Genomic DNA, 16,563 nt, shown 5'->3' with positions numbered 1-16,563 from the left:
GTCGCGCGGCAGATCACCTATGCGCTGGACTGACCAAGTGAAGGCCGCTGTAGGAAACGGCGTATCTGACTGTGCCAGACAGTCTGCCAACAGAAGGGTATGGCGGGAGATCGTACGGAGAGCTGTGTCCGCCTCTACCACCGACGCGGACGCCTCAATGTGACCACGACCGCTCTGCCAAGAGCGACACGACAAAGAAGAAGAAGAATTAAAATCAAGTTATGAAATTGAACAACTTTTAAACTAGTTTTCTTTTTAGATGGAGATGGCCCGTACACTGGAGACCGTGAATCTATTCAGATCCACACAGCAACAAAATAAACCAATTTTAAATTCAATTGAATTTAAATGGAAACACATGAAATGTAACTAGCTTTTGTCCGCTGTTTCGCCCGCGTGGATTTCGGTTATCGCGCTATCACTCTTGGGCCCTTATGTGACTAGCTCTATGCTTAAAATCACGTTCCGTTTTGACGTGAAAGACGGACAAACATACAAACACACACACTTTCGCATTAGTAATATTAGTATGGATTAATTTAAGCAAAGAAATTGTTTTAGTTCATTAAAAAAGTTTCTACATATTTTTTTTATAATTTATATAAAACTAAAAATCAATCAAAATAAAACAATAAAACTAAAAAATACAATAATATAATAATACATAGAAAGTGAACAATTGTTTCCAATGTTGCTATTTCATTTTCTTGAAATCTAAGTGAAAAGCAGAGTGTAAAACTCGAGCATTAAACTCATTTTCCCATCGACGTGTCTATCCTGGCTATATGATCGCTTTGGGTAAAATGGCTCGTTTTATGCTCTTGTTGTACAATCTACTATTAGTACACAGTAGGTAGCTACCATGGAATAAAAGAATGAGTTAGTAGCTCGTACTTGATATGAGTTCAACTGCTAGATCTATGGATTATTTACGCGCGCGTGCATCGCGCGTGTAGCGCCACGGATAGTCTAATAGGTAATAATAATAATAATAATATGTGTATGATGTATTTCCAATAATATGTTTTATTTCTAATAATTGGGAAATAAAATTATTTATTAATACACCATAAATACAATATAATAACAAAGACGTCATTGCAAAACAAAGAAAAACAGAACTAAAACTAACTTACTTATTCTAAACATAAAACCGGCCAAGACACGCCCAAAATAGGGTTCCGTAGCCATTACGAAAAAGATAAGTAATAGGTATTATTCTAAGGATTTTGTATTTTGTACGGAATATTCCAAGTATAGGTATATTTTAAATTTATACCTTAAGCTGCTATTTACTAACTACTAATAATTCTCAAAAAAACTTAACCGATATAGTTTTCTTTGTAAGTTTGATATACTTACTACTATCCTGAATTTTTTCAAATTTTTCCGCCCACCGGTTTAGATTTTAGAGGGGGGAGACTCGATTTTAATGAAAATTTGAATATTTTGCAAAAAAAATCACTGAATCGAAAAATCGTTTTAGCAACCCCCTAATGGTTTTAAAAGACCTATCCAACGATACTCCACACTACAAGGTTGGATAAGAAAAAAAAAACACCCCCACTTTACGTCTATGGGAGGGACTCTAAAAACACCTTACCTACAGCTTTCTAGCATCGATAGTGCCTGAGCAAAGCCGCAGACGGACAGACAGAGACATGGCGAAACTATAAAGGTTCCGTTTTTGCCATTTTGGCTACGGAACCCTGTACACAAGCCAAGCCAACCCAACAAATATAATATCAATATCACCAGATTGTTGTTCTATGCTGGCTGCGCTTTCTCGTTGTTTAAAAAATAATAAATAAGCTGTCTATTTCAAGCAAAAAACAAAAAGCATTTTACAATAATCAAAGCGAGTCCTTAATCCTAATATTCTATAGTATAATCCTATAGTAACGTCGATAGATAGATACATGGATTTATTTCTTAATTGAAATTACAAAATATATTTTAGACATGTCAATAATATAAGGGGTACACAAGAAGATAGTCAAGAAAAATAGAATTACAGTATAAACACGATTCAAATAAAAAACAAGTAAATACAAAAACAAGTAAGTACTTTGAAAACAGTTTTAACGCCATGTCCATGTCCTTATTTTTTTAAACCATCTGTTACAGTGAAATAACAACCTCCATAAATTACCTAACTTTTTACTTCATTTGCTCAATCGACCTATGAATATTTCCGTTTTTATAACCATTTTAAATCTATCAAAGTAGCCTCAAAGTTTCTTAAATTAACCCAGTTTATGGTAAATATAATAACAACAAAAATATATGTCTATTTTTAAAATCAGTAAAATAATGCCAATACAAACAAAAATGAAATACCTGTTATTATTTACCTAGTTCAATCAAATGTCAATGAATAAAATAAAATAAAAAGATATACTTAGTCACTGAAGATATATAGAATGTCAAAAATGTTGTATTTATACAAACAAAAATACAGTACCCGGCCATAGATTCAAAGATTCAAATCATTTATTGTAAGACCACAGGTATCTAAATAAAGATAAAGATTGCACATCGGTCTGTGGAAAGAGACTCGGTTAATTTCGGCTTCGTAGAGCGTTGTCACACACTACTTGTGTGACGTTTGTCAGTCGTTGTACAGGTGCACTAGAGTACGTACGCATTTAGATGAAAATTATATAATACAGAGTTGTTGAAACCCCCCAAAACTTTAAATTGTATGATGGCATCTTTAGGAAAAAGAGGGAACTATCCATTTTCTAGTAGTTGCAACAGCTCTATATAGATAGGTATCCGAAGTTTACATGTCATTAATTTGACGTAAACAAATTAAATCCATAAAGGTGCAATATTAAATTGAAAATACAAACTGAAATATAGATGCACAAAACAACCAGAAAAATAAGACCATCACTGGGAATCGAGCCCAGGTCCTCGGTATTCCGTACCGCGTGCTATACCGCTACACCACTGATGGTTCAATTTAGGTTTTACGGGATGACCGTAAAAGTAAAAATTTGGAATTGAAATAAAAAATACGAAGAGATTCCAAAAAAAACAATTTTAATTGGTGCAATATTAGACGCCCAGATGGCCTAGTGGTTAGAGAACCTGACTACGAAGCTTGAGGTCCCGGGTTCGATTACCGTGTCGGGCAGATATTTGTATGAAAAATACGAATGTTTGTTCTCGGGTCTTGGGTGTTTAATATGTATTTAAGTATGTATCTATATCTATATAATTATATTTATCCGTTGCTTAGTACCCATAACACAAGCTTTGCTAAGCTTACTTTGGGACTAGGTCAATTGGTGTGAATTGTCCCGTGATATTTATTTATTTATTTATTATTTGATATACAACATCACTTATTAAATACGATGATTGATGGACGGTCGCCAGTATTCAGAAATCACCGTGAATAGACTTGACTGTCATTTTCTGAAGATCGACGTGCAATCTTTACCGCCGGGTACCTACTGTAAACCAAAAAATACCTACTTGTCCGAGCAAAGAGTCGTAAATCAATTAAACATAAAATCGTTGTATTGTGTTGCCGTGTGCAACTGTACAGCTTCTCTGGTGTACGGGCCGTCTGAAAAAAGACTCTGTTTAGAAGTTTTTAAAATTACAATGTGAAAAAGTGTCACAGGTGAAAGTAGCCATAAAACATTCGGTCAATGAGGGCTAAAAGACAGGTGAATATCGCTAGATGGTGTTAGTATCGTGAGGTGTTTTGACGTTACGGTCTTGCTTGCAATAGTTGCAATTGGCTAATAACTAAGGCACTTGTCTCACCGCCGGCGAGGAAACGATTGCTATCGACTATTTTCTCGCTCAAGAAACGAACGAAAGATATAAGATCCTGTGTGAGTAAAAGAGACATATATTTTAATAGTTCATCGCTGGCGGTTCACACTGCCGGCGAGAACGCTCTTACATCTTTTGTCGCAGCGACAAGAGCTATAAAACTCGCTGAGCAATAAAACTAGCTCAGCGATACCCGCTCAGCGCTGTTAGCTTGGCGGCCGCCCGGCTCGAGCGAGTGGAGCGAGTAATCGCCCGTCGTGCTCGAACACTCGCTTTTCGCTGCTCGCCCACTCGTTTCTAGTTACTCGCTCTGCTCGCTTCTCGCTCATCGTCGGCGGTGGGACAAGTGCCTAAATGAGCCAATTGCAAGCAATTGCAATGCAATGCAATGCAAATTGCAAGCAAGACCGCGCAACGTGAGAAATACCTCGCGACACTAAAGGTAAACGTCCACTTGTCGGTATCGTACGCATCGGACGCATCGCACGCAACGGATCGTAGTATTCTTTGTATAGAAACTCATATAAGTGCGTCCACCTGTCCGCATCGTAAGGAACACACATTTCTATACAAAGCAACAAATCCGATACGTCCGAAGCGTACGATGCGGATAACTGTGTGGTGGTCGCGTAGTTCTGTATCGGATGCCAAACTGGATCCACGTAATATCGATACCTCCTACGTATACTGATACAACTGACAATTTTGAGATTTTCGGTTTTTTGCAGATTTATTACTAAAATACTAAAATTTACCTGCCACAGAAATTTCGTACGAATATTCCTATTAGTTTCGGAAATAAAGTAACGTATATGATTGCATCTAACACCCTTTTGTCAATCGGTACGACGTAAACTGAGGCAGGTCGCTTGCACCTATATACGCGGCACAGATATTGTGGAGGGGCGGTGCTCGTGTGGTGTAGCGGACAGTTGCCTCAGTATGCGCGCTCGCCATCGATGCGTTTGGACGTTGTCTCAGTGAGCTTAAACGATAATTGACGAGGCATACGTCTAATACGACCTTTACGTGCATAATTAAGTCTATATTATGTTAACTAAATGATTGTTATTGTATTTAACTTGTAATTTAATGTAAAATAAGTAATATCATTGCAAAATGAAGCAGGCGAGAGGGAGAAATATGGTTTCAATGGTTTTAAATGAACCACAAGACCGTGATTCGAGCAGTAAGTAGTTTAATAAGGCTTATCTTATAATTGTACACTTAAATTTACGTTAAAATTTCTTATTTAAAAATGGTTTGAAATATTTTTTGTCAGTTGCACCAGTATACGGGTTCAAAATTCTCATTCATAAAATGTTGTTTACCGGCGTATACTGGTTTACGTGAATAAATCGTTAATTAAAACTTCTATTTTTAGTTTCACCGCTGCCGCCAGGAGCCGAATCTTTACGGGATGAAATTGATTTTTTGGAAAAAATAGACTTAGATTATATTGAACCAGAACAGTTTTCAGAAACAGTCCTTTTCGGGAACATTTCACTGCAGCGAAGCAGTGCTTCACCTAACTCTGCGGAGTACCAAAGAATTTCTGTCGCCGCAGATGTGCATGAACCAAAATCAAGCAAGCCAAACACAAGACCGGTTCCAGAACCATCACGAAAAAAATACTTGCAAAAAAAAAAGTCGCCAGAATTAGAAGATATTATTTCGATGCCGTCACCTACAATAGAATCTTCTCAAGTATATGCAGATGATTTATTCAAGTTTTGTGGTAGTAATTCACCTACTAATTATACCAACACACTACTGTCAGAGTCAAGTATGAGGCAGGTTTCTGAGTCTTCTCAAACTGAAAGTTTGCATCTAGAAAAGTCACCCGAAATACAATGCCCGACTCCGATGCCATCATCACCTTTAATGGATTTTTCTCCAATAGGTACCGATAGCTGTTTGGAGTTCGGTGGTGATGATTCACCTTTACCTACAGATTATACCGACTCACCAGTAAGCACACCAGGTAATCGTAAGAGAAAGTGTCAAAAGAAAAAAGATTTAGGTAACTTGCGGAAAACTTATAAAAGTATGTGGGTTGATGAAAAACGAAAGTATAATGTTAATCGCGGCTTGAAATATACAAGTAGAAATGGGAAAATCAAATCAGAAAAAAAAATTAAACCATCATGTCCCATGACATGTAAAAAAAAATGCACGTTATATTTGACCGACGTTGAGCGGGAAAATATATTTGACATGTTCTGGAAGATAGGCAATCACACACGACAGTGGGACTTTATTACTAAATATGTAAAACGAGAAAATGTAAATAAAACAACTAAATCAGATTCCACGAGAACTTGCACTGTCAAGTATTTTTTGCCAAAAAAGACTGAAATTACCAAAGATATTAATTACTGTTATACCAGTGTGTAAGTTAATGTTTCTAAATACACTGGATATTAGCTATAATTTTGTAAACACTGCGTTGAATAAATTTCATCAAGGCAATGGTTCTATCGAACCCGATTGTAGAGGCAAACATAATCATCATCCCAAATCCATAAAACCAGATGTTATTAAAAGTGTTTGCGATCACATTAACTCTTTTGCTCCCGTAGAAAGCCATTTCACTCGAAAGCGATCTGATAAACTGTACCTGGAGGGCAGTTTAACTTATCCCAAAATGTTCAGTTTGTATGAAGAGTGGTTTGACTGTACCAAATACGAGGCCAAAGCTAATAATGTTCGACAGTACCGTGATACCGTCAACAAAAATTTCAAATTAGCGTTTCACATTCCTAAAAAAGATAAATGTAACACTTGTCATGTTTACGAAAACTTACAGAATCCATCCGAAGAAGAAAAATCAAACCATGCTTGGCACTTAGAAGAAAAAAATAGGGCAAGAGATATAAAGCAAAATGACAAAAAAATATCTACGAGCAACAAAGAAATAGTAACAGCTGTTTTTGATTTACAGAAAACTTTAACGACTCCTCACGGTAACATAAGCGTATTTTACTACAAAAGAAAACTTAACGTGCATAATTTCACAACCTTTGACATGGGTTCACTTCAAGGCTACTGTTACTGTTGGCACGAGCAAATAGCTAAAAAGGGTGCTAATGAAATTGCTAGTAATGTGCTACATTTTATTCAATCAAAGATTTCCAGAATGTAAAAGAGTTTAGGTTTTGGTCTGACAATTGGCTAAGTAAAGTTTTTTGAAGAAGTGCTAAATATATTTTCTTCGGTAGTCGACGTCTTAATAATCGAGGAACTGCAGCTCTTTTATTTTTATTTCCTCTTATTAATTAGAAATCTTTTTTTTAAGTGGTCGATATGACGTTTGTGAGATTGAAATGGCAGACCCGTTGAGGGCTCAGTACTTAGTAGAAACATTAAAAAAAAAAACGAAGTCAACTGTCACTGCTGTCACTGTCAAGTAGAATCTAACCTAAAACCATTTTATTTGCTTTGCGATTTGGTGCGATCAGTGTGTTTTTTGTTTGATATTTTTTTACGACTCTCAGCCCAAACTCTGGACTTTTGAATTTGCCACATCTCTCCACGACCTTTGTACGATAATTTACCACGATTGGATATTTCGACGACTATTTTGGCTCTGTTTCTTAGACAACGTATCTTGCATTCTCGGCCACCCTTGGCTTGACATTTGGACTGCCTTATGAGTAAATTCGAATCACAGTATCCCTACAATGGATTCAGACGACTCCGATAGTATTCGAGTTGAAATGGAGCATTACATAAATGCTCTCCAATGCTTTGTACTTTCGTCTACGAAATACAGACGAGATTTTTCGAATTCGGCGTATTTATGCATCCTAGTCTTACAAGCGACTTGGTGCAAGTCAGCTTCATCTTCCACTGCAAGTTGCTCATACAACAACATCATTATACCGAACCCTCTAGCCCTTCAACATCAAACACAGCAAAGGAGAACATAACAGAAGGAAGAGAAATATCGTGGTTTTTTTACCAAAACAATAAAAGGACATGGTCTCAGTAAGAGTCATCAATACATTAAAATATTTAATTGCATGTTGACAAATGGGTTTATATTCTTTATTTCAGTGTATTGAAGGAAGAGTTTCTGCTATATTTACAGAATGAAGTGGCTTTATGTGGCTACTAAAAGGGGGTGATTCAATCTAAAGTCATAGCGAGCTTGAGGATACATGTGAAATGCGTGATTTGAAGATTAAAAGAATCCGTATTTTTGAAGCCTCTCTGTTATTAACCATAACCACATAAAATTGTAGACAAAGCTGTCTTATTGCATGTGTTTTAGATAGTTTTAGTTAATTTGCAGAGTATTATAATAAATGCAATAATTTATATTGTTTTTATTTCATAAATACACAAATATCAAATAAAACATTTAGCATAAACATATGTCTCAAAAGACCCGATTTATTGGAACATGTATATAATATTCCTGGCAAAGGGTTATTTAAAAACAAGTCGTATTTTTATTACATTAAAATACAAGACAACATTACATGATTGGGAATCGACCTGATCAAAAATCTCTGTAAGCAAGGTTACAAATTCTGCACATTTTTTTGTTATTTTTGATGATGAGATCATAAGTGAAAAGAAACATATTTTACAAGATTTTATTCGACTTGCAATGTATGAGTATGTATGTATTATGTTTATAAACCAAAATGAGAATAAAATTAAAGTACCGTTAGCTTATCACAGCAGTACTTATACTGATTACAGATTAGATGACAATGCATTATAGTATAGTCAACAAAAAGTATTGTGAGGAAAAATAAAAAACTTACACAAATAAAAACCAAAATTATATTTTTAAGAAAAAAAATTGCTGACTGTACTTTTTCTCGACTGTACTTGCAATTGTCAACTAAAAATACATTCTGTATTAAGATATCATCATGTTCAAAATTACATTTCGTGCTAAATCTAAGGTCTATTCTATTCTCTTCCATTAACCATTGAGGAGTTCCGTGCTACTTCTATGCCTCTTTTTTATGGAAAAATGCATGTCCTTGAAAAAACAGGTTATGCTCCTTCACTGCTTTTTTTTGCAACCAAAATAAAAACACCAACATGTGTTTAACATCCACCTGAAAAAAGATAAAATTATTATAAATCCTTACTTATATTTAAATATTATAAACGTGAAAGGAACTTTGTCTGTCTGACTGTTAACTTTTTCATGATTTAACCGCTGAACTGATTTAGCGAAATTCATTATGGAGGTAGTTGGAGTCCCGAGGAAGAACATAGGCTACTTTTTATCTCACAGTTTTATCCCGAAAAAATACAGAGTACTCGGGAATGCGATAAGCGAATTCTTCATAGACAGAGTCGCGGGCAACAGCTAATTATAATATAATGTTTCACTAACCACAGAAATTTTACTCTATCATAATATTTACCAGCCAATGCTGAACAACATCAGCCTGTCGCATCAATCACATTGTCAGTTGATATCTAAGTAAATGGTCACAATATAGGTAATATGTTTTTGTTATTCTGTGCTCTCGTACAACTTTGGTCAGCAACATATTCAACTTTGATGCCCTAAAATGTAATGTAAAAAAATAGACAAGAAACTGTATTGATATAATTTTGTACTTACGTTATCCATTTTACCGCTACGGACAAGGTGCTTTATCTCCTCTGATTTCGGCAACATTGTATACTTATCACTGGTGTCAAAATATTCTAGACTCATAGCATGTGTGGCAAGTTCCTTGAATCTGCTCGCACAAATTCACTCATTCGTATTGAAAGGTGAAGCGCTAAAATAGAAAATATGGTCCAAAGTCAAGCAAGTGTCGTCGAGAATACAAGATAGCGTTGTCGAAGAAGCAGAGCCGAAATAGTCGTCGAAAACTATACAATCGTGGGTCCAATTATCATGCAAAGGTCGTGGAGAAATGCGGCAAATTTTAAAGTACTGAGTTGTGCTGAGAGGTTTTTTAAACATTATCCAAAACAACATTGATGGCACAAATCGCAAAGTAAATAAAACGGTTTTAGGTTAGATTCTACTTGACAGTGACAGCAGTGACAGTTGACTTCGCTTTTTTTTTACTGTTTTACTAAAGTACTGAGCCCTCAACGGTTCTGCCATTTCAATCTCACAAACGTCATATCGACCACTTAAAAAAAAATATTTCTATTAATAAGAGAAATAAAAATAAAAGAGCTGCAGTTCCTCGATTATTAAGACGTCGACTATCGAAGAAAAATATATTTAGCACCTCTTTAAAAAACTTTACTTAGCCAATTGCGGGGGCAAAACCGTAACAGGATTGTGTTTCTCATGTACATGTACGCGTGCTGAAAATATAATATAACTATAACACATCGGTTCCTAGTAGTCGGCCATACCCAAAATGAAGGCGATAGCATGCATGCTCTTATTGAAAAGAGAACAAAAAATATTAATATATACACACCTGAGCAATGGTACATGGCTATGCGTATGCCAAAAATTGAGAAACCGTATGAAGTCATAGAAGTCTGCCAAGATTCAATTTTTGACTTTAAAGCTTGTCTGCCTCTTTTTAACAATTGGAAAAAGGGCACGAATGGGCAAACCGTAATGTGGAGCCAAATCTGTGATATACAAGTATCACCCGAAGAGCCTTTTAAAATAAAGTACAAACGCACATTTGAACAGGATTATGAATCAATTGAATGTACTTCCATTCAAAAGACAAGGAATCGACAAAGTGAGCTTGAAAATGGATTAAATAATATCACTGTAGCTTACCACGCACCATTACCTATTGACAAGCAAAAATTTAAAGATCTTAAAGATCTTTGTCAGACTGGTATAATTCCTGCTCAACACCATGACTTTTATAACCAATTAGTCTCGTAAAATGATAAGATAAGGAAAATAGGATTATTCTGAAATTAAGATGTTCTATTATGATTAAAATTGTGGTCATTAGACTTAATTAAAATGCAAATGATTGAGACTGATTTTTAACAATAAGCAAGGTTGATATTTTTATACGTACGTTATGAATATTTAGGAAACAGAAGTTTATTTTTCATAGCATTATTTGTGTTTATTTTATAGGATAAGTTATCCTGTTAAAGTTTATTTTTTGTTAATAAAAAGATCAAGGTGATCTTAGTTGTGTTGAGTGTATCAATACTGTCAACTTATTGAAGTAAATTAAGGGCCAGTGCTTAATATTAGCTATTGTGATCAAAGATTAAATCTTTATAGATAACACGGTGTCATTCCTAGATTTTTAATAGTTGTTAGGTACAGTCAACGTCATAAATAAGTGATCAATTTTGTACCTTGTTGCTTTCAGTCGTTACATAATTTCGTATGGCTTTTCAAACATGATGTTAAAGTGACAAGGTACAAAAGTGATCACTTATTTATGACGTTGACCCTACCTAGATAAGTAATCAATAAGACTATTCTTAACATGTATTGTTACTTAATAACAACACGCTTATTATGTTACAAACCTGTTTTCAATTTCTTAGCATGGTTCAATATTTTTTTTATTTTATTACTTGACATAGGGAAAAGCAAAGTGTGTGCTTATTATAATACTGTATACAATTTTATAGCAGAATTAAAGATTTGCATAAATCATTCGAATTCATACTTCTTTTTTATTCCGTTTTAAACATTTTTGCATAGCAAACTTAAAATATCATAAACTGTATAGTGGTACGAGTGATATTAATTCAAGTGTATATTGGTACAAGTGACAAATATGTAAAAAAAGTGATGATGACGGGCAAAAAAACATGTACTTTCTTTTTCTTTTCAATCCTTATGACTACCTCATGTAATTATCTATGTTTAAAACAAAAATATATGACATTTAAATAATTAATTAGTTTCGCCGTATACTGGGGCAAGTGACAGTTAGCTCAGTATACCACACAACTACTACATGTCAAATACGCGTACACAAGTGTATCTGCCATTTTCTCAGAAACTACCATTAATTTTAAAGTTCCATTAATGCAGACTAATGTAAAGTACTTTCCTTACTACCAATCTAAAATTTTGTAAAATTATCTGTAAAGACAAGAAAGTTATGGACTAAGGAAGCTTTGCACAGCTCTCCTGTAAAATCACAATTTTGCACTTATACCAGTATACGTAGGAGGTATCGATATCAGCGTCGAGCCACCTTTAGTGCTCCTGTGCTGAGTGGACTCCTTTTTCGCATTAGTATTTTACCTTTAATTTATCTTTTTTTCATCTTAGCATGAACATGTCTGTACCTAATTCTTACTTATGCGAAATAAAGATTTATTATTATTATTAAGTGGACGCCTACCTTAAAGAGGCGGCCACGCCGCTGCTTAAAAAACGGTGACGGTACGGAATCGCAGTGACGCATCGTATGCGGACCGTTTTTATCACATGCTCTCAACACCGCTGCTTAAAATACGAATTACGTGCCGTAAACGTCAGGATTTTAGCGAACAAAACTCGAGACGTTTGCGGCACGTCACTGCGATTCCGCACCGTTCGCGTACTTTTGCGTACGTTTGCGTACTTTACGTTTGCGAAGTTAAGAAGATCCTTACATGCAGTTTTGCTTCATTTTTAAAATAAAGGAATGTTTCCTTTCAGTACAATTAGCGAACTAAAGGATTTAGGTAGTTGCCCTCCACGGCGCATAGATTTTTTTCCAACCTGTAACTATTATTGAGATTTTTTTTCGGTTTTCAGGGCACTTGGCTCTTACAATAAAATTTATCATTTAAAGCTTAATATTTTGGCAAAAGGATCCCTCAATTGAAAAGGGATTCCTCCTTTGCAAACTGAGGTTGTACTGAACCCTAAGTATAGAGTTACCGACTCTGAAACCACTGTTGGCGGGCAGGCCGGCGTCGAGCCTGGCAGCGACGATGGCTTCCCGCATAGCGAAGGGAACCGCCACCGACATGCACGTGGGGGGTTCGCCGATTGCTGGAATCCATTCAATACAACATGAGCATTGTATTATGTACAGGGTGAAAGTAGAGATGGGCAGCAAGGGCAGCTACTACCCTTGCTGCTACGCGAAAAAGCTCTTAAAAGACCTTTACTAACTTTTGATGATGACAATCGACGTTCACAGATTTTTGATAAAATATACAGTCAGCGAGAAAATCGACAGATTAGATTTTTTTTTAATAATACGAATGTTTGTTCTAGGTCTTGGATGTTTAATAATGTGGTGACTTGTCGTTTGCCGAGTTTCATTACGCAGACAACTGTTGGCAGATTTTTCTTTTGCCGAGCAACGTTTGGTATAATTTCGTTACGCCTATTATTCGTTTCGCCGAGTAGTCGGTAGAAGAATAGCGATAAGCAGATTTACGTTTAGTAAATTGTTTGTTTCGTAATTGTTTCAGTTAACCGAACAACTGTTCGTGGAGATGCGATAAGCAGAGTTATCACATGTCATTCATATTGTTAAGTAGATTTAATGTTCAGTCGATTTTTGTTTCGTAATCTGCGTAGATAAAATCGCGACGACAGGTAGGATTTTACTTAGTTGACTATATAAATATACTAGCTTTTATCAAAATGAAGTTAGTTGCGACGACGAGCGTTAGCGAGGAGGAGTGTTAGGTAGAATTGCGACCAACAACGCACGAGCGAGCGAGCGAAGCGAGCGTGCCGCGGCAGCGGCCGGCGAAGTGCCAGAACCGAGCTGCTAGCATCGCGACTTAGTTGTTTAAAACTCCAATGTAAAATAAATACAAATGATGTCAAAAATACGTTTATTACTTGCGTTATACGTTTGAAACTTGTGAGGGTACATAAAAAATCATAATGAACGCGCGGTCAGCACGGCGTGTAAAAAATGCCAATAAGGCCATAGTGTAATCCACACATATTCACGGTATTGAATGCCAGTCCCCATGCGAAACGAAAAGATGCGAAAAGTTGATATGCGCACTGAATAATAGTTCAACCGTTACAAAAGCGAAAAGTTGTTCGACCAAATGTGCAAAATGTGTAGTGATTAATAGGCTAAACGAATTTCTGTAAATAGTTGTTCGGCTTACTGACTCATATACCAAGTAAATATTCTGCTAAAGGTTGAGTTACGAAACGTTAGTCTGCGAAACAATACATCTGCGTACAAATTCATCGGCGTACCGTTACTCGGCGAAACGTTGTCTGCCAATCAATAATCTGCTAAAAAATAGTCGGCGAATCATCAGTAACCTTAATATGTAAGAGGTATGTATTTATCTGCATAAGTATGTTTATCCGTTGCCTAGTATCCATAGTACAAGCTTTGCTTAGTTTGGGACTAGGTCAATTGGTGGTGGTTTCATTTTTTTTATGCCAATCGGTCCCATTTCTATCAAGGATTAAAACACTCTTTGAGACCAACTAAGGTTAGAGTACTAGAACACCCACAAATCAAAGAAAACTGTTTCCATACAGTTTGTAGGGTACGAATTTGCAAAGTGAACGAATATGAATCCTTTATGCTTAAAGAAAATTAAACAGTACGTAGACAACTAAAAACTGAACATTTTAACTAAAGTTAGTATTTTAACCCAGTATTGCTGCCTCATCTCAACTTTTCGCTTTACGAAATACTTATTTTTTTTATTAAAAAAAATGTTAAGTGCAAGGATTTTCATTTAATAATGTCCATATAAGTAATATTGTAATTACTTTAGATCCTACATAGTCGTTAAGATAAATTGTATGTCATCCCAGCCTATACGTCCCACTGCTGGGCACAGGCCTCCTCTCAGAACAAGAGGGCTTGTAAATTGTATGTCGTATTGACATATTAATGTTACAGGGAAACGTAAATATAAGTAATAACACCTGTGTAATATATTACCTGTATGTAACACACAATGAATACTTTGACTTTGAAGTCTTGGTATAAAACCGCCGTGTACCTATGTTATAATCAATGAAACTAAAACTAAAGAATTTTATGATTGTTTTGTCACAAATACTTTTCTTTTACCCTTTTTAGTGACTTACGATGATATTCTACAACATTCGACCATAATGTTTGGAAAATTGTGTTGCAAGTCAGACATACAATTCTCTTTGTAAGTATTCGATGCTAGTATAATAATTAATAAGGAGTTATATCGAGGAATAAAAATGTAAATAATAATATTATTTTTTCCATGCCATTGCGACAAAAGTAGTTTGAAAGGTCTATGGCGTAACTAAAGTTGGTATGTTATTCACCCCAGTGCACCCTTACTTACAATGTTTTTCCATGCCCTAACTATTAAACGCAAAGGAGTTGCGATACAAAAATAAGAGCTAAAACAAGATAATTTTATGTCTTGGAAAATCGTGATTGTAACTCAAAATTGTCTATGTACACAAGAACTTTTAGCTTTTGTCAAAAAAAATTGTGGCTGGATTATACCTACCTTTTGCACCAAAATATTGCGGCTCAGAGTATGACTTGTTCCTGAAGTAGACGCGGAAGTCCTGTGGGATGTCCCTCGCCTGCGGCACGTGGTAGTTCCAGGTGCGGTCCGTCAGCATCTCGCCGGTCTCCGGGTCGAATACCAGCTGCTCGCACGTCCAGTAACCCAGGCCCATGATGAATGCGCCTTCTACCTAAAAATACCGTCCTAATTGAAGTTGGCAAAATACTAAACAGTGTGAATGCAATACAAAATAAAACTTTGCTGTTGAATGTAACGAATCTTCCCTTATTCTCATTCTCATTCTGAGAGGAGGCCTGTGCCCAGCAGTGGGACGTATATAGGCTGGGATAATGATGGTAACGAATCTTCATACATTGACATACTTCTAGTCCGTTCTCAAACTGCATATCGTTGGTAATAATGCAAATCTGCTTATCTACCATACGAGTGCATATTTTTATTAAATAAACAATGTATTACCTGACCGACGTCGATCTGCGGACTGACGCTCAACCCCGCATCCTCAAGCAAGTCCACTCGCACCAGCTCCCACTCGCCGGTCAACACGTCCACCTCTACTTCAGCCAGCGTCACACCGAACACGTCCGATTTCTGCTTGTCAGCTAAAGATACAAAGCCATGCGCTTGCAGGTCTACATTAGCATTATAAGCTGCCTGCACCTGCTCCTCCCACGTAGCGTCCACCATAGAGGCTCTGATCGGTGCCATCCGCGACAACAACTGTTCACAGGCTCTCACAACTCCTAGCCCAACGTTATTTGATGTTAAACTGCCCCCTGTTGAAGGACCGTTTGGGGTGTTTATGGTGTTGCTTCCCTTTATTTCAATTTTTTCCATCGGTATGTTGAGAACATGAGCAGCTATTTGAATTGCTTTCGTATTCAAGCCTTGACCCATTTCGACTGCTCCATGTGTTATGGCGACAGTTCCGTCGTCATGGTATACCGACAGGTTCACGTCAATATTCTGCGAGCCAAAAGGCGTCCATCGAAGTAAAGAAAATCTTAAACCGCGTTTCTTCCACCTGTTCTGTGCATTGTATTTGTCAACGGCTGCTCTCCTGTCTGCGTATTGCGCGTCGTTCTTCACTCTTTCCACCATTTCCCTTAGCTCAGTATAAGCTGGATCTAGATTGCGTAACCTCACTTCTAGTGGGTCTAAAGCCAACTCATAAGCAACACGTTCCATTATAAATTCCGCTGCGGTAATAGCTTCAAGAGTTCCTGTGAATCATACATTAGCTGTAAATTTTATGACAATCTTTTCAAGATTATTAAAAATACTAGCTTTTACCCGCGACTTCGTCCACATGGAATAGTAACTTTGGGAAGTATATAATTTATTTTGGATACCTTTTCTGCTAATAAT

At 36.3% G+C, this 16,563-nt stretch overlaps 1 protein-coding gene across 1 annotated transcript in view; it reads right to left on the bottom strand.

Annotated features, from left to right (window-relative positions):
• LOC141429467 (uncharacterized) overlaps positions 1–16,563 on the bottom strand; it is a 114,276-nt gene that overhangs the window by 87,263 nt on the left and 10,450 nt on the right. Inside the window, exons 12-13 of the mRNA XM_074089775.1 lie at positions 15,655–16,418; positions 15,172–15,364 (exon numbers count right to left, since the gene is read on the bottom strand). Coding sequence (XP_073945876.1) covers positions 15,172–15,364; positions 15,655–16,418 — 957 coding nt within the window. The remainder of the gene's footprint in view (positions 1–15,171; positions 15,365–15,654; positions 16,419–16,563) is intronic.

Source organism: Choristoneura fumiferana, chromosome 7, assembly GCF_025370935.1.
Source record: "Choristoneura fumiferana chromosome 7, NRCan_CFum_1, whole genome shotgun sequence".
NCBI lineage: Eukaryota > Metazoa > Arthropoda > Insecta > Lepidoptera > Tortricidae > Choristoneura > Choristoneura fumiferana.
The sequence above is the reverse complement of the archived record's forward strand: the minus strand, read 5'-3'. Positions and strand labels throughout refer to the sequence as shown.